The sequence below is a fragment of the Rhinopithecus bieti genome, unplaced genomic scaffold (genome assembly GCF_001698545.2).
Source record: "Rhinopithecus bieti isolate Rb0 unplaced genomic scaffold, ASM169854v2 scaffold_11273, whole genome shotgun sequence".
Lineage (NCBI taxonomy): Eukaryota > Metazoa > Chordata > Mammalia > Primates > Cercopithecidae > Rhinopithecus > Rhinopithecus bieti.
The window spans coordinates 23,950-42,546 of NW_016806694.1; the positions used below are offsets into that span (position 1 = coordinate 23,950).

General features: G+C 45.5%; 1 protein-coding gene across 1 annotated transcript in view; it reads left to right on the forward strand.

Annotated features, from left to right (window-relative positions):
* The window catches only part of MC2R (melanocortin 2 receptor), a 30,591-nt gene extending 16,541 nt beyond the window's left edge, over positions 1 to 14,050 (forward strand). Inside the window, exon 2 of the mRNA XM_017877492.1 lies at positions 13,014 to 14,050. Within this exon, the coding sequence (XP_017732981.1) occupies positions 13,142 to 14,050 (909 nt within the window). The 5' untranslated portion in view covers positions 13,014 to 13,141. The remainder of the gene's footprint in view (positions 1 to 13,013) is intronic.
* The last annotated feature ends 4,547 nt before the right edge of the window (positions 14,051 to 18,597 follow it).

Here is an 18,597-nt window from a genome sequence, read left to right on the forward strand (position 1 = left end):
CCACCACCACTGTGACTGTGCTGGGTCAGACCCAAAGCCAGCACAGCACTCAGTCTCATCCCAGGCATGCTGTAACCACTCCCTGGCTACTGCCTGTGTTCACTCAAGGCCCTGGGGTTCTACAATCAGCAGGTGGAAAAGCCAGCCAGGCCTGTGTCCTTCCTTTCAGGGCAGGAAGTTCCCCCAGGTCCTGAGTAGGTCCAGAGGTGCTATCCAAGGGTCAGGGACTAGAGTGAAAAACCTTAGAAGTCTACCTAGTGTTCTATTGTCTGTGGCTGAGCTGGCACTCAAAGCAAAAGACACAGTCCTTCCCACTCACCCCTCTCTTTCCCGAAAGCAGAGGAGCCTTATCCTGTAGCCACCACCACCACAGGCCACAGGGAGCACTGCCAGCCTACCAGCAATGTTTCCTTGTTTGCAAGTGCTCTTCAGTCAGGCTGTGGTGAATGCTACCTGCTCTGGGAATCACCCTTCAGGGCAGTGGGCTCACCTCTGGTCTAGGGCTGGTCCAAAAATGCTGTCCATGAGTCAACTCCTGGAACTGGGGACCCCAAGAGCCTACATGGTGCTCTGTTCCACTGTGGCTGTGCTGGTCCCTAAGGTGCAAGACAAAGTCCCCTTTACTTTTCCCTCAGCTTTTCTCAAGCAGAAGGAATCTCACCCCATAGCTACCACAGCTGGGAATGTGCTGAGCCTCACCTGAAGCCACCAAGTCTCAGACTCACCCAAGGCCTTCAACGTAATACCTGGATATTGCCGCTGGTTGCTCAGGGCCTAAAGGCTCTTCAGGTAGCAAGTGATGAATGTTGCCAAAACTGGTTCCTTCCCTTCAAGGCAGTAAGTTCTGGCCCAGGGTGTGTCTAGAAATGTTGTCCAGGATGTAGGGCCTGGAATGGAAGCCTCACAGCTCTGACCAGTGCCCTATCCTGCTGCGGCTGAGCTGACATCCAAGGTGCAAGACAAAGTCCTCCCTACTCTTCCTTCTCCTCTCCTCAAGCAGAAGGAAGGGGTGTCTTTTGGAGCCATGAGCTGTGCAGCTTAGGGTTAGGGGAGAGCTGACGCCAGCACTCCCTTAGCCACCCCAGCTGGTATCTCAGTAGGTTGTGTGTCCCTAAAGTCCGCTGTCTATGGGCCTAGTTCAGCATTAGGACTTGCCTAAGAGTTGCAGTCCTTATGGCCTAGACTGCTTTTTCAAGTTTACTTAGAGACCTAGAGTGCTGTAGCTTTCTGTGGCAATGTTTGCGGGAACTCAAGTTCCGACCATTGGGGCCAGTGATTCTCCCTGGCTAGGGCTGGTCTAAAAGCTTCCTCCGTGGGTGGGCATCAGCTGAGCATAGTCTGGTTGTTTTTTCCATTCTAACAAGACACCATTGAGTTTAATGCCTCATAGTTGCTGTGCTCTCCCTCCCCCAGCATCCAGAGATGCTTTCCACACCATGCTACCACTGGGGAGTGTGGAAGGGGTAGTGTCTGCAATTTGAGACTGTTTTTTCTATCTCTTCAGTGCTTCTTTCAGCGATATGAAGTTAAAACCAGGTACCATGAGGGCTTGCCCGGTTTTTGGCTCTTATAAAGGTGTTTTTTCTATGTAGATAGTTGTTGAATTGGTGTCCTTGTAGGGGGGCAATCAGTGGAGCCTTCTATTCTGTTCTGCCTCTGCCTTTGTTATTTCAAGGTATGTTGAACCGCGATTTTAATTGTCATATAGCGTTCTATCGTATGGACTTGCCAGAGCATATTTAACTAATCCTTAATCACCAGTTTATTATGCTGTCTTTAGTTTTTCACTACCTGATATAACAAGTCAGTGAATATCATTGTATACGCATTTTTGTGAACATCATTGATTATTTGTTTAAGGCCACTGAGTCATATATCAGTCAGGTTTTTAGGTCTTAAAGGCAGAGAGTCTGCTCCTTACGCCAGATATTTAGTGATAACAAATTTCATAACTACAAGGTCTAAAGTAATATTAGATACCTATATTTAATAAAAATTGGTACCCAGATTTTGAATGATTTATATTTACTTAAATTTAAATAAATCACAGAAACTTATTTTATTTATAACTGTTTTTTATCTTCTTTTCTTCGATTTTCCTTTCTATGAACTGTCATTGTTCACGTTAGGTTCCAATCTTAAAAGAAAACTATTTGCTGAATCATTGTACTCCTATTTTCTTCCCCCAACTTTTACCCAAAGCAGAGAATAGTTACCTCTCACACTTTTCAGCCAATTCTCATATATTTTTCCTGGTTGAGAAAGTTTTGTGCCAGGGTCAAGGCGGGAAAGACTGCTTACGGGTGACACATCACCTTTCTTAACTCCCTGTGCTACTTTTTTGATTTGCACCAAATGGAACCCCAGAAATCTGACACTAGTAAAAATTTTCATCCCTTTACATTGAGAATCTTGGCCTTATACTTTTTAGTCATGATATATAGTGTCTAACTCTTATTTATTGGAACAACATAGTGCTTTTTATCCTATGTGCCTCATAGATTTCACATTTAGACATAGACCTTATATAACCAATATGAGTTGCTCCACAAAGTAGTGGTAAAATAGTCATATCTGTTAATATCCAAATTAAATATTCAAATGCCAATCTAATATGTGTGGGGAAAAAAAAGCCAATGTCTTCCTCTGGGCTACCTCTGTCCCCCTGAATCTTCTAAAACCTAGAGACTTATGGAGTCCAAATCTGAGCAAGACCAGTCTGGTATCTGATCTGCTGCTGTCCTTACTTCTCGCTGCCTCATGGTGTTGCTGTTGGAGACAGCTCCTCCACCTTCTCACAGAATTTGCTAGTGCAGGCGGTTCATCTCCTAGTGCCCTGCACTTTCAGTCCCACACACAGCCTTCCCAGGGTGCTAACCACCCCTGGGGCTCCGGCCAAAACCAGGTCTGACGTCACCTCTCCACTCTTTCTTGAGGTAGACTGTATCCACTCCCCTTCCCGAGAATAAACATTCCCAAAGGCTGAACTTTTTTTTCTTTTTCAACATTCAAAAACTAACAGGTCTGATTTTAGCTGCTTACTACATGCACAGGGTCCTCTCCTGCCCCTTCCTGCTAAATGAAAACCTCTTCTGACTCTTGCACCAAGGTCCCACCATTTCCTGCCTTCACCACCCGGAGACCTCTGACCCTGCAAGCACTGCTCTTGTAAATAAAGCTGTTTTCAGGGACTCTAACACTTCCCCTAGGAGGAGAGTGAAGGCTGTCCATTTTTCTGGTACTACTTTGAAAGAAGAGAAAGGCAGCATTTTGATCTCTAGAAGAAACACTTATTTTCCCATAAAATTTTAACTCAACTATTATCCACTAAAATGTAAGCTCTGACATAGACAAAACAAAACCACTAACTCTGTTTCTTGTACACTTTATGTCTCCCCCAAACATATTCGTTTAGAAGCACTGGTTGTGAATTATTCAGATTACCCTGGATTATTCAAGTTGCTAATGGTCACATCCCAAGGCATCCATACATTGTTACTGAGCACCCCAGTTACCCAGGAAGATGTAAAGGAGACGGTGTCAAATCTGGCAATCTTGCAGGGCACTGCCCAGCTGCTCAGGAGACAAGACATCTACACTTAAAGGAGACTTTTCCCAAGAGCAGAGAGTGTCACCTGCCACACGCAAGCCGAGAACAAAGCGCGCTGTGGTGTTATGATGGTACAGACAGGTCACGTGGGTTGAGATGCAGACAGAGACCTTCAAGACATTTGATCTTGGCTGGGCGCAGTGGCTCACGCCTGTAATCCCAGCACTTTGGGAGGCCGAGACGGGCAGATCACGAGGTCAGGAGATCGAGACCATCCTGGCTAACACAGTGAAACCCCGTCTCTACTAAAAACTACAAAAAACTAGCCAGGCGAGGTGGCGGCGCCTGTAGTGCCAGCTACTCGGGAAGTTGAGGCAGGAGAATGGCGTGAACCTGGCAGGCGGAGCTTGCAGTGAGCGGAGATCCGGCCACTGCACTCCAGCCTGGGTGACAGAGTGAGACTCCGTCTCAGAAAAAAAAAAAAAACACACACACACACACTTGATCTTGTTTGGGCTTAAATCAATATATGATTTAGACAGAGGAAAGATTTGAAAAGTTCAGAGGGAGGGCAGTCACTAAAAAATGTGACAGGCAATTGAGCAAGGCATCTTAGAGACAATAAGAGGCCTGGACCGGCTGCAACACATGTTTTACATAGGAGAACGCTAGAAAATACGGTGAGAAAACAGCCTGCGAACAGATTGTATGGAGCTCTAAGTGCCAAACTTTTTTTTTTAGTGGAATTTTATACTTTAGGCAACGAGAACTAATTGAAGAATAATTTCCTTTATGGAGCCCACGCTGTGTTCCAGGATCTGGGCTGGTAATTTACGTGCATTATCACATAGAATCCAGACCGCAGCCTGTGAACTCTATCTGCTGAGTGTTGTCTTCATTTATTTACACGTGTGTGAAGACAGCCATCGTTAGGGGGTCTACTTCTTTTATGCTGTTTCTGGATTTCAATCATTATTTCTCTTAGACTAAAGCAAAAACTAACTTCTACGAAAAGCTCTCATATACTGGGGATAAATTGGAGATGAGACTCTCTAGTAATACCCAAAAGGTCACCTGTCTCACAGCTATATTGTGGGAAAAAATAGAAAAGAAAATTAAAGAACAAAAGATCACCTGTCACTAATCAAACTTGAGTTTGATATTGATATATCCTCTCTCTCTCTCTCTCTCTCTCACACACACACACACACACACACACACACGCTTCTATTTCTCAGATTTCTCTTCCAAGACTATTGAAAAATTTCGAAGAATGTCAGAATCTTTTTAAGGAGAAAGATGAGTGAGCAGAGGTGAGACCCAGAGATTTATCATCACTCAAATATACACTCCCAGAAGCCAGTGCCTCCTCATGAAGAGGTGTTGGGATCCAATGTAACATTGTTTAGGCCATCCCTCCGGTGAACACCCTCAAATCTACTCTTAGAGCAGATTCAGCTCCTTTCCCAGAACAGAGTATTACTCCCTTGCAATACAGTTAAATGTGATCACATACCTGAATATCTGCAGACTCAGCCTCTCCACATCAGTGATTCATCTTCACCCTCTGCACTGTACTATATCATTTGAGAAAAATCCATATCCGTTGAGTGTCATGTATAACATTCAAAATCTTCTCTTTTGTTACTGATTTCAATCGAGCTTCCCTCTAGCCAGCAAGCAACACAAACCCCAAAGTAACTAACAGTGACTGGGGAGGCACAGGCGACAGCTGGGCCAGCTGAGATCTCCATTACCTCAAGAGGGAGGTGAAAGCTCGGTGATTAATATAAAGACTTTTTATTTTATGTGGAGGGAAAGACAAGCAAAAAATAAATCCCTTAGTGAAAGAACTCTTAGCAGCACACCTGATGAGCTTGGGCACCTTCAAGGTCCTTCTACTTCACAGCTCGTATGAATACTCATAAGCACTCAAAGCAAACACATCAACCAGCTTCAAAGCAGAAGGTCTGCACTTCAGGTGAGTCTAAAAAACCAAAAGGCACAGTGGTAAAAAGTTACTCTCTGACTTTCACTATCAATACTCATATTCTTTGAAATGAGCCATCTTGTCCCCCCACGCCACAGTGGATAACAAGGCAAACGCTTGATTCAGGACCACCTGTGAATCATACAAACATATCAACTCCAGGATGTCATTCAGAATTCAACCAAATAAGAAATCGGGTGGAAGCTGTCCCAAAGCCTTTCACAGCAATCAATAGTATTCATGTCTAAAAAGAGGACATTTGGTGGGGGCTCCTGAAGGGGAAAATAATTCACTCTACATGAACTGAAGATTGAGATCTGTTATGTAAGGGACCCAAAACAAGCACAAGAATCTTTGCAAATTGTTCATTTGGGGCCAGGAGTGGTGACTCATGCCTGTAATCCCAGCACACTGCGGGGCTGAGGTGAGACAATCACTTGAGCCCAGGAGGTTGAGGCTGCAGTGAGCCATGACCACACCACTGTACTCCAGCCTGAGCAACAGATGTGTGTGTGTGTGTGTGTATGTGTGTGAGTGTGTGACAGATTATGTCTATCTCCATCTCTTTTTCTCTATCTTTCAAAATAAGGTTGATAGTTCTCTTTTCTTCTTTATTGTCATGGTTAATTTTATCTCAACTTGACTGAACTATGGGGTGCCATGACATTTGGTCAAACATTATTCTGACTCTGTCTCAAGAAAAAAAAGTTCATTTATTGTCACTTTTATTACAAGTCCTTCAAAGCGTTCTACCCTGTTGAAGCCAAGCATCTAGGAGTGAAGGGGTGCCCTGGCAGAAAAGGAAGGCACATGAGCCAAGGAGAGCTGGGCTCATCAGCCGCCCATGCTCCAACCACCACCAGACCCTGCCCAGAGACCTGTGCTGAGCAGGGATGGGTGCCGGTGGGGAAGGACTGGTAGGCCCTCAAGGGGAAGAGGCAGCCAGTCCTACAAGATTATTGAGGACCCACATCTCCCAACTCGCCCCCCACTTCATCCCCTGTTTTCTAAGTTTGAGTCAAAGCCAGTAATCTCTAGCAAAAGTCACAATAAGTCTTCCCCTTTTAGAAGGTAGCTATCAACATTCAGACCACCTTCATCCCGACCTGCCACCAGAGGAATATTCAACATGCTTAAAAGCTGCCACAGGGGCTCCGAACCATCAGCAAGAGGGAGTCATCCATTCCCTAGCCCAGCGCCCCCACCACGACCCCACATGACTGTGAAGGGCCCCTGAATTGACCCCAGACTCTGGGCCTCTCAGGACACAGGCCATCACCGCTGGTCCCCTTAAATTATGCAAAACCCTGCCTGGGCCTGTGTGTTTGTTTGTACTTGACTAGTGCATCCTGTTTCCCATTTTTCATCTCTTCTTTATTAGATCATCTTTAGCTTATTTTGCTCCTTAGTTTTTCCACTTTTTCTTCTCTGCTTGAATTCAGGACCAAGAAATAGAAGCACTAATCAGCAATAAAGACAGGTCATGCACAAAGAGAAAACGCCACTGCCTCCCTCTGTCAAATGTTTGGGTGTGTTCCTGGGCACTGAAGCAGAAGTTGGAGGCCAAGACCCGAAGGGCCAGAACGCTGTGAGACTGCAGCAGCGGCAGCGTGCGAGCCCCAGCTGGGATGTCAAAGCCACCAAAAGGGGGATCACAGACTGCACAGACCGAAGCGAGACGCTGGAACACCCACCAGATGCGTCACTGGCAATAATCCAATAACTCGACAGCACTTTGCATTGAAGAGGCTAGGGAAGAGGCAGGCACTCAGACACTGCTGGGAAGGATGTCAACCGGGATAGCCCCTGTGGAAGGCAGCCTGGCAGCGTCTATCACAACCACCCATGCATGCATATTCACGTTTGCTGGTGTGTGCATTTGCACTCAACAATTCCATTTTTGTAAAATTATCCTCCTCGTGTAGGTTCACACAAAACTATATACGTAGATGATTATGCATTGTAGCATGATTTACACAGCAAAGAAACAAAATAACTATCAATACAGAGCAGATTAAATAACTTGGGATACATCCATAAAATGGAGCACCATGCAGTGGAAGAAGGAAAGAAAGAAGAGCGAGGAGAGGAGGAAGTGATCCATTTACTTGTTGGAAAGCCTCCAAGATAAGAACAGGGTACAGACGTGATATACAATACACTCTCTTTGAATACACAGGAAGTGGAGGCATTCTGGCCGTGGACATGAGACACTCAGGTCTCCTGTCGTTGGAAAAGAGTTGACAGCCCAGTTTTCCAAATTCCTCTCCCACCAATATTCACGGATAGCTTTGGCTTGAAGCCTCCCCATGGCCAGATGAAAATGTTCTGAGATCTGTGCTGCAGTCTGAGACTCGCCCTACTCCATCCTCTTCCTCCTTGCGTGCCCAGGAGTCATGCCTGCCTCCAGTGTGCAGGCTCCTCTTCATGCTTGACAGGCATCGCTAATCCCATCTCAGCATCTGCTTCCCAGAAACCGTAACAACTGAGAGAAGGCATGCATATTCACGTTTGCTGGTGTGTGCATACAGAAATTCCAGAAGAAGGAGACCGGTGATCTGAAGGTGGCGATGGGGCCGATGGATAAAGCGTGGGGAGGGAGCCTTTGTACTGTTCATGCATAGCCACACATACAGACACACAGACGTAAGTGTATTGGGCCGTAGAACCTATTCAAAGAGTGACATAAAAATCTTAAATACATCTAGTGAAAACAAGGGGAAAAGGCAGCACAGAAGCTGGGACGCTGAAAAGAGCTCCTGATTCACTCAGAGCTGGTCCCAGAACCTCACCCCGACACGTGCAGGTCAGCCCCAGCTGCGTGACAGCTCCCACCCCCAGAACCCAGAGCTCAGGAGCACAGTCCTATGCTGGCTCTCTCTAAAGCCTGGGTTACAGGACTGCCCTCTAGAAAAGCCTGAAAGCCTCTGGTAAACATCACTCAGTCACTCAGTCCTCCTTCCCCAGCTCTTCTCCAGAAGAGCAATTCAAGAAAACGCCCAGCAGCGCAGAGGAAAGCGGCACAGTGCTGCTCACTTATCTTCAGCAAGATCCACGGAACCAGAAAACACAGCCCGTGGGCCCCAGGACGCTGCAGCCCTGCTGCTCAAAGGCTTTCTGCAGGATTAACGCCCTTCCTAAACCACAGGTGGAGACTACGGGTCTTTCTGTTCTCTAAATTTCTTTAAAAATCTCAGAGAGGGTCAGGAAAACCATCCTGATTTGGTCAGATACAGAGGTTTAATATTGTTACGTTATTTTGTATTCATTTTTACTAAAGCCATTAAAACTTCCTTATCAAATGAATATTCATGGAAATGCTAAGATTAATCATTTTTTGGAGCCAAACAGATCTTGATTTAAATCCCAGCTGCGCAACGCAAAGCCTATGGGACTTTAGACTGGTCTGTTGGTCTCTCGGCCTCAACTCCTCAGGGGTGAGTCAGAGAGAATAGGACTCCCTCATATTGTCATCAAGAGGATTAAAATGAGACCCACCAGGCACAGCACAGGACGCAGGACCAGCTGGCACATAACGATAATTTAACACATAATAGAGCCTTCTCCTTACCCTTGGAGCCTTTAAAAAATATAAAGATTATATATATATCTTTTTTCGGGGGGGGTTAAAGATGGTAATTGATATAAAAATCTCACTTTAGAGTTGCCTATGCTCCCTGGACTTTCCAAAAAAGCATCTAACAGATTCAGCCACATTTGGGGCCGCATTTGAGTATCTGGGGCCACGTTCTTGTGCCCTGTGATGCTGTTAACTCTGATTTGTGTGCCTCTCCCAGCCAAAAAACAAAAGTTGGTTTCACTTTTCCTTGTAGTCCCTTGAACAATTGTAACTGCCCCAACTGTCTGCTCTGCCTGCCAAGACCTACGCCTTCAGACAAATGAATCAACCAAGTTTCTTTCTGGGTACAGATTCTAAAGCTATGTAAAACTTGCCTCTTTTCTCCTTTCTCATTCACCACCCCATGGGGTCCTCTGGGGAGGACCGCAGAGTTAGAGCCTTCTAAGATCTTGTTTACTGCAAGCTCAAGATGACGGAGCTTGGTCTTCAGGCCAGGAGTTAACTCCAGAGGTTCCAATAACATAAGAAAGAATGAGATTTAAAGATCACTCTGCCAGGTGGGATGGTTCATATCTGTAATCCCCAGTGCCTTCGGAAGCTAAAGTGGGAGGATGGCTTGAGCCCAGGAGCTTGAGACAAGTTTCAATAGGGTACGGACAGAGGAAAGCAGCATGGAATTGAAGGGTGGGTATTTATTGCCCAGCAAACCACAAACCCTGGAAGGAGGTGGAAGGACTCTAGACCTGTGTTGTTTGCAGTGAAGAAATCGAGACACAAAAAAACAAATGGGAGAGGACAGCAGACAGCTTTGAATGAGTGAGAGTCAGACACATGGCAGGTGCAGACCCCCATGCAAGTTCTTTAAGCCAAAGACATTGTTGAAATATTTGGATCACTGATGCCACCTCACAGGGGGTGAGTGAAGTTTAAATGGAGTGAGTTTTGCTTCTTCTAGTTGTCATTTAGTGTGTTCTATAGGCAATCTCTAAGCAGGAACAATAGGAGCATAGCAACGCAGCAGAATTTACAAATCTTACTTGGCATTGAGAAAGGCCAAGTCGAGAGGAAAATGACTGGTGTCAATTTTATTGCAGTTTGTGTTGGAGTAGGGGATGCTGTGTCTGGTCTCTTGCATCTGTTGTTATTACCCTTGCCACGTGTGAAAGGGATGTGACACAGTGGTCACATGGCGGGCCCTGCTGTGTCCTCTCCAGACTGTGGCTTTGGGCAGTTGCCCAACCTCTCTGGGGTAGCTTCCTCTGACAGTTGAGTGACTGAATGTATGTGGAGTATTAGGCCGTGCCCAGTGCATGCTGAGCACTCATAAAGGCCACCAATTGATGTCACTGTCCCTTCAACCAAAAATGGGGCCACACACCATCTGCAGCCCCCACCACCAGCTTGGCAGCATCCACAAATGTGCAGCAGCAATGCTTGATTGGTGGCCTTTTGAAGGGACTCCATGGGCACACTGTATATCTGTCCAAATTCAGGTTTCCCCATGGATTTATAGGATTGGCAGTTGCAGGTCAGCAATGCACAGCAACTGAAGCGGGGTTCCCAAACCACCTGTTTCTAAAAAAAATTACTACCACTTTCAATATTTCTTTTTTTATGAATTTTACCATCAAATGCATCTGAAATTGAAAGTGTATACTAGTTCTGATGACATTTAATGGACTCATGAGATGGGGGGTATCTGTCCCAGCAGAGTCTCTGTACATGGCCCATGCTGGCCACAGGAGTTGGGCCCTGTATTAACCAGGATTCTGCAGAGGAAAAGAAACAACAGGAGATGGGTAGAGACATTAAGAGATTGATTATAAGGAATTGGCACACACAGTTATACGGGTGTGCAGTTCCGAGCTCTACACCCAGCAAGCTGGAGACCCAGGGGAGTAGATGGTGTGTTCTGGTCTGAAAGCTGACAGACATGAGACCTAAGAGGAGCTCACGCTTCTGTGCTACTCCAAAGGCAGGAAGAGGCCAGTGTCTCCATCAGGCAGTCAGGCAGGAGGAGCCCCCTAGTTCTCCAGGAGCAGTTCTGTTCTCCTCGGGCCTTCCTCTGATTGGACAAGGCCCACCCACATCCCGGAGGGCCTCTGCTTTACTCAGTCACCTGTTCAAATGTGCATCTCACCCAGAAACACCCTCAGACACACCCAGAATACTGTCGCATGACATACCTGGCATCCTGAAGCTCTGTCAGGCTGATACATGAACATCAACCACCACAGGCCCCTCCCATCCCCAGGCTTCCCCTCCCATCCGCAGGCTTCCCCTCCCATCCCCAGGCTTCCCCTCCCGTCCCCAGGCTTCCCCTCCCGTCCCCAGGCTTCCCCTCCCGTCCCCAGGCTTCCCCTCCCATCCCCAGGCTTCCCCAGCAGATGGGACACAACACACAGGCTTCCCTGGGCCTGGGCAGGAGGCACAAAGTGACTCATCCCTGTCTGCCCGGGACTGAGTTGGTTCCTGGGATGCAGGACTTCCGACTTTTAAACGCTGCCCATGTTTCAGGCAAACTGGGTAAATTGGCCGTTCCAGGCAGAACCCTAGCAGCAGCCATACCCTGTCAAGCCCTCCTTCTGCATCCACCAAACCCAAAAACCTCCTTCCGAACACTTGACCTCTGACCCAATCCTTTCTAAGGGAATTAGTTCCTTTCCAGACGAGTCCCTAGAGTGAGGCTGTGAGGGGCTCCCCATGGACTTTGGATCACAGGTTGTGCTCTCAAATTTGTCCTGCCCGGGAAGTATCTTTTACTCGCCATGTGGTGCTGGCTTTCCCCACTGTTGCACTGCGGCAGTCCACCTTCCCCCCAGAGACACCAAAAACAAGTCTCCAGAAATGCCAGTCCCAGGAGCTCCCCCTTTGAAACACAAGTGATGACGCGCATTGCACAGTCATCTTTGGGAATGATACATCGGCACCTTTGCCATTATCCCACAGGCTGTGGGGTCCGGCAGTGACCCAGGGAGAGGAGCAGTGAGAAGGAATGGACCTAAACATCTCCTGAGTCCACCGAGCCCAGTCACCGCCTCCCAGTCGGAGAAGGCAGCTGTGGGCTCTCCAGTTCCCACATGAACCTTTCCTTGCTTTACCTCCTTGCTCATCAAGGGCACCATTGCTATTCATCTGTTCATCCCACACCCACATGTGTTCACGAGAAGGATGGGAGGGAAAGTGGCCCGGCAAAGAATAATCTTTGCTATCATCTCTCAGCTCAAAATTCCACTAACGCTGTTTCTCACAAAGTGCTTAAGATGAGGGCCCAGTATACTATTTTACCTAAATTGCAACACTTTATATATATATTTTTTATAAATGTAAGGGATACGAAAGTGCCATTTTGTTACATGGATATACTGTGTAGTGGTGAAGCCTGGGCTTTTAGTGTGTCCATCATCCGAATAATGTACATGTTACCCATGAGGTAATTTCTCATCACCCACCCCCTCCCACCCTTCCGACTCTCCAATGTCCATTCCACGCTCTACATCCACGTGTATGCATTATTTAGCTCCCACATGTAAGTGAGAACGTGCAGTATTTGACTTTCTGTTTCTGAGTTATTTCACTTTGATAATGACCTCCACTTCCATCCATGTTGCTGCAAAAGACATGACCTTATTCTTTTTTATAGCTGGGGAGTGCTCCATTGTGTATATGTACCGCATTTTCTTTATCCATTCACCCACTGATGAGCACTTTGGTTGATTCCATATCTTTGCTATTGTCACTAGTGCTGCAATAAACATACGTGTGCAGGCTCTTTCTAATATCCTGATTTCTTTGTATTTTATGGAGGGAATAGAGTTTCCTTAAGCGAGTGTGGCTGGTTTTTTATTTTCTAGTGTACTTTGCAACTAATATTTCTGTATACCCTCTTTTAGGTGATTTGGAGATTTTAACTTAGATCTCCAGCAAGTGCTACAAGGAAGAAAAGAGCCTGAAGAATCAATCAAGTTTTCCGTGAAGTCAAGTCCAAGTAACACCACTGCCTTAACCACAAGCAGGAGAAATGAAGCACATTATCAACTCGTATGAAAACATCAGTGACACAGCAAGAAATAATTCCGACTGTCCTCGTGTGGTTTTGCCAGAAGAGATATTTTTCACAATTTCCATTGTTGGAGTTTTGGAGAATCTGATCGTCCTGCTGGCTGTGTTCAAGAATAAGAATCTCCAGGCACCCATGTACTTTTTCATCTGTAGCTTGGCCATATCTGATATGCTGGGCAGCCTATATAAGATCTTGGAAAATAGCCTGATCATATTGAAAAACATGGGCTATCTCAAGCCGCGTGGCAGTTTTGAAACCACAGCTGATGACATCATCGACTCCCTGTTTGTCCTCTCCCTGCTTGGGTCCATCTTCAGCCTGTCTGTGATTGCCGCCGACCGCTACATCACCATCTTCCACGCACTGCGGTACCACAGCATCGTGACCATGCACCGCACTGTGGTGGTGCTTGCGGTCATCTGGACGTTCTGCACGGCGAGTGGCATCGCCATGGTGATCTTCTCCCATCACGTGCCCACAGTGATCACCTTCACGTCACTGTTCCCGCTGATGCTGGTCTTCATCCTGTGCCTCTATGTGCACATGTTCCTGCTGGCTCGATCCCACACCAGGAAGATCTCCACCCTCCCCAGAACCAACATGAAAGGGGCCATCACACTGACCATCCTGCTTGGGGTCTTCATCTTCTGCTGGGCCCCCTTTGTCCTTCATGTCCTCTTAATGACATTCTGCCCAAGTAACCCCTACTGCGCCTGCTACATGTCTCTCTTCCAGGTGAACGGCATGTTGATCATGTGCAATGCTGTCATTGACCCCTTCATATATGCCTTCCGGAGCCCAGAGCTCAGGGACGCATTCAAAAAGATGGTCTTCTGCAGCAGTACTGCTAGAATGACTGATCCCTGATTTTAGAATCCATAGGAATAACATTGCCAAGTGACAGAATAATGTAACATTCCAACAAATGCCAGTGCTCCTGACTGGCCTTCCTTCCCTAATGGATGCAAGGATGATCCCACCAGCTAGTGCTTCTAATACCTAGGTTCTATGTGAACAGTCTTACTGTAGGGGCAACTTTTTAACTTTGTAACTGGAGAGATAAAACAATGTAGTAAAAGAAGGATATGGCCGGGCGCGGTGGCTCAAGCCTGTAATCCCAGCACTTTGGGAGGCCGAGACGGGCGGATCACGAGGTCAGGAGATCGAGACCATCCTGGCTAGCACGGTGAAACCCCGTCTCTACTAAAATACAAAAAACTAGCCGGGCGAGGTGGCGGGTGCCTGTAGTCCCAGCTACTCGGGAGGCTGAGGCAGGAGAATGGCGTGAACCCAGGAGGCGGAGCTTGCAGTGAGCCGAGATTGCGCCACTGCACTCCAGCCTGGGCGACAGAGCGAGACTCCGCCTCAAAAAAAAAAAAAAAAAAGAAGGATAGAATACAAAGTATTAGGTTGGTGCAAAAGTAATTAAGGTTTCTGCCATTACTTTCAATGACCAAAAATTGCAATTACTTTTGCACCAACCTAATAAAAACGGCAACAAAAACTCAAAGGCTTTGGGCTAAGGCAAAGGCTTGCTTTCCTGTGGACATCTAGCAAGCCATTTCTGGGGTGGAGGCCATTGCAACCAATTTCCAGAAGTTAAAGTACCTGGTCATGCAACTCCAGGCAGAAGCTGTAGGGTCTTTGTAAGTCAATAATACACTGGGAGGAATACATTGCTGCAGCTGGATTTGTCTGTCTCCCACAGCCATGTGGAATCTCCGCCCTCCTCCTTCTCCCTGTTAGCCTGATGTATTGAAGCCACCTCAGTTTCTGAAAGTAGGCTGAGTATAAACCATAAATGTCAAATAACCAGCTTCGAGTTTCCAATAACAAATGAACCTTCTCTGTTAGTCTTCTTTGTCACTCAGTATCCCACTGGCCTTAAAACCCTTTCCTGTTACATTTCCTCATGCTTTATGAGCATACATTTCAAAGGAAGAAATGAAAATTTAATCCATTTAGTTCCTATGTGGGAATACATAAAGGCCAGATGAAAATTGCCACTATTTGAAGAAGCTATAACCAAACTACGTGTGTTTGTTCAAATGTAGAAGTACAAGAAAAGAGCCCCAATGTGTATTTTAAGAAACAGAGAGAGAGAGAGAGAGAGAGAGAGAGAGAGAGAGAGAGACAGAGAGAGAGAGAGAGAGAGAGTGTGTATTTTCCCCATGCTTTTGGACTATGGGGAAAACCAAAACCAAAACAAGACGTCAAGCGACAGTGCTGTTATTAGAGCCCCAAGCCAAAGACCTGAGGGCAGCAAAACCACCTCCTTCTGCAGACGAGTGTGAAAGCAGACCCGGTCACTGAGAAGTGTCAGCCTCCCACCAGCCAAGACGCCAGCTATGGTAGAGTGGCAACCCCAGTAGGAATGAAAGAAACATAATTTGCGAGTTCATTCATTTTTAATAGCTAAAAATCAGCTTAAAGGAGAAGCCCATTCGGATTGTAAGTCCCCACTAAGTTGGAGAGTGACCTGAAGGGGGTGAAAGAACCCAAAGCCATTCCCTCACCACAAACTCCTTGTTTCACCCCCTAATACCCTCTCCCAAACCCTAAAATCTGGCAAATGCTAATCTGTTCTCTGCCACGATAATTGTGTCATTTTGGGGACACTATATTAATGAATTCTATGGTGTATAATCCTTTGGGATTTCCTGTTTTCACTCTGCACAGTGCTCTTCAGATTCATTCAAACTGTTGCATGAGTCAAGGCTCTTTTCATTGCTGCCTTGTGTTCCAGCGTGTACATGTGTCACTTTTTTAAGTCGAGCTACTCATTGAAGGACACTTGTGTGGTTTCCAAATTTTTAGTAACAAATAAAGCTGCTATGAACATTCATGTCCTGGATTTTGTGTGAACATACTTTTTGCTATATATACTTAATTTTACAAGGAATTGGCAAACTGTTTCTGCCGTGGCTATACCATTTTACACTCCCACCAGCAAGGCAGAAGAGATTTGGTTGCTCTCCATCCTTGTCCTCAGTTGGCATTTTCAGTTTTTATGATTTTAATTATTCTAATAGATGTGTCTTGGTATCTCACTATAGCTCTAACTTGCATTTCACCAACGGCTAACATTGTTAACATCGTTCATGTCTCCATTTTCCACTCATCTCTTTAGTGAAATTGTTCAATCAACTGCCCATTTTCTAGTTGGCAAATATATTTTAAGGCAATTGAAGTCAAGAAAACATATATTGTGTATTTGTCCTCAGTTTCACTATTTCCAGTCTTCATTTTCTTTTAGTACACACAGCTTTCCATCCTGCATCTTACTCCTTCCTGAATGTTTTTTTTTTTTAACCATTTCAGTTAGCATGTTAGGTGTCAATGGATTCTTGCAAGTTTTGTTTTCTGAAAATGTTTTTCTTTTACCTCCAGTTAAGGGTGGTGTTTTTCACCTGGCATGGAGTTCTTGGTTGACAGTGTTTTGGTTTTAGTAATTTAAAGTTGACACTCAATTGTCTTGTGGTGTATTTTCTGACCAAAAAAAGAAAAAGAAAAAGTCTTGTATAATCCATTTACTTGTTCGTAGCTATGTAATTTTTTTTCCTTTGGCTGCTTCAAATATATCTTTTTGTCTCTAGTTTTCTTTGATGTGTTACTTTGATGATGTATCTAGGTGTTTTCTTAGTTGTTGTTTTTTGTTTTGTTTTGTTTTTTGTTTTTTGGTTTTTTTTTTTTTTTTTTTTTTTTGGTGCCTGTCAGCAACTTTGGATAATTCTTGGCCACTCCTCAACATATTTCTTATGCCTCTTTTCCTTCTGGAACTCCTATTACACTTAAGTTGGACTTTTTCTTTCTGTTTCACAGTTGTTAGGTGCTCTGTTGTATTTTTTCTGCACATTTTTCTCTTAGGTTTTATTTGGACAATTTCTATTTGATTTTATATTCAAATTCAGTGAATTTTTCTTCAATTGTTTCCAGTCTGCTGGTAAACTTGCTGAAGGGATTCTTCCCTTCTGATTGTAGGTATTTTATTTCTAACATTTCCGTTTGACTCAGGGTTTTCTCTGTGCTAAGTTTTCTCAAGTGTTCATTCATGTTGCCTCTATTTAACATGTTTGGACATGTTTGTCATGTTATTTTAAACTTCCAGTTCTATTGTTCTAACTTCTTGGTCATCTTTGTGTCTGGTTTTGTTGTTTTCTTTACCTCCTGACAATGGGTTGTTTGATCTGTTTACCTTGTGGTATATTTTATGAGTTTTGATTGAGCAACGGATAGCAGGTGTAGAACAGTGAAGACTGAGGTAAATAGCACCTATACCCAGAGGTGGGTGTGCATCTACTTCTGTGGGGACTTTACTGTGGAAAATTGATTCAGCCTATTGAGTAATTGGGCTAGATTTGAGTTTGTTCTTACTACTCTCACCTTCAGTGTGTGACCCCGCACCGAAGGACTGAAGAACCACAGATGTCAGCATCCTGCAGCATTTCGTTCCTATTAGTTTGCTTTGAACTTTGGCCCCGGGGTGCTGGAGGTCTTTGCTCAGTCTTCCTGTTCAATGCCCAAGTTTCTGCCATCCTGCATGCCTATGCCATGGAAGGTATGTCTCTCCATTGTCTTACCTCCTTTACAGCAGAAGACCAGTACTCAGTGCCAGGCTTGAGGTGGGGGCTGCAAGGAGTGGTTCTCCTGGCCAAGGCTCAGCCTGTGAGTTTCAGCCTTAGAGGTGGGCTTTCTCTTTCCTCTCCTGCCTGTGGCAACAGAGTTTGGTTGCCACAGGCAGGAGAGGAAAGAGAAAGTGAGCGTGAGTCTCCTTCCCCTCCTTCAGGAACAGCTGGCCTCTGATTTGTACTCCTGCAGGATTCTGGTCTCAAGAGGATTTCCTGCCGCCTCCCCGACTGAGGCGGGTGACTTTTGTTTCTATTCCCATGAGAATTAGTGGACTTTTGCCTGTGGCCTGAGGGTTGGGGAGTATCCTTCCGGTCTTTACCCCAGTGGCTTAAGAATTTTGCTTCTTATAAGAGAAGAGTCCAGGGAAGTGGGCTGTGCCTCTCACCTCACCCCAAAGGGGCTCGCTCCAGCCTTTCCTCTGCCACCAATGTTTCTCATGAGACCCTGGTAGAATCCAGGACAAAGCTTGGGAGTGAGTTATTCTAAATAGTTATACTGACCCACACTTCGCCTTTAAGATTTTGTTGAACTTCTACCTGGCTGCTTCTTTGTAGTTTTTATTAACAGCGTTATACAAAAACTGCAAATATTTAATGCATATAATTTGATGAGTTTGGACATATGCATACATCCATGAAATCATCACCACGCTCAAGGTAATAAACATATTTATCACCTCCAAATGTTTCTTTGTGCCCATTTGTGGGGTTTGTTGTTGTTGTTGTTGTTGTTGTTGTTGTTGTTGAGACCGGGTCTCACTCTGTCACCCAAGCTGGAGTGCAGTG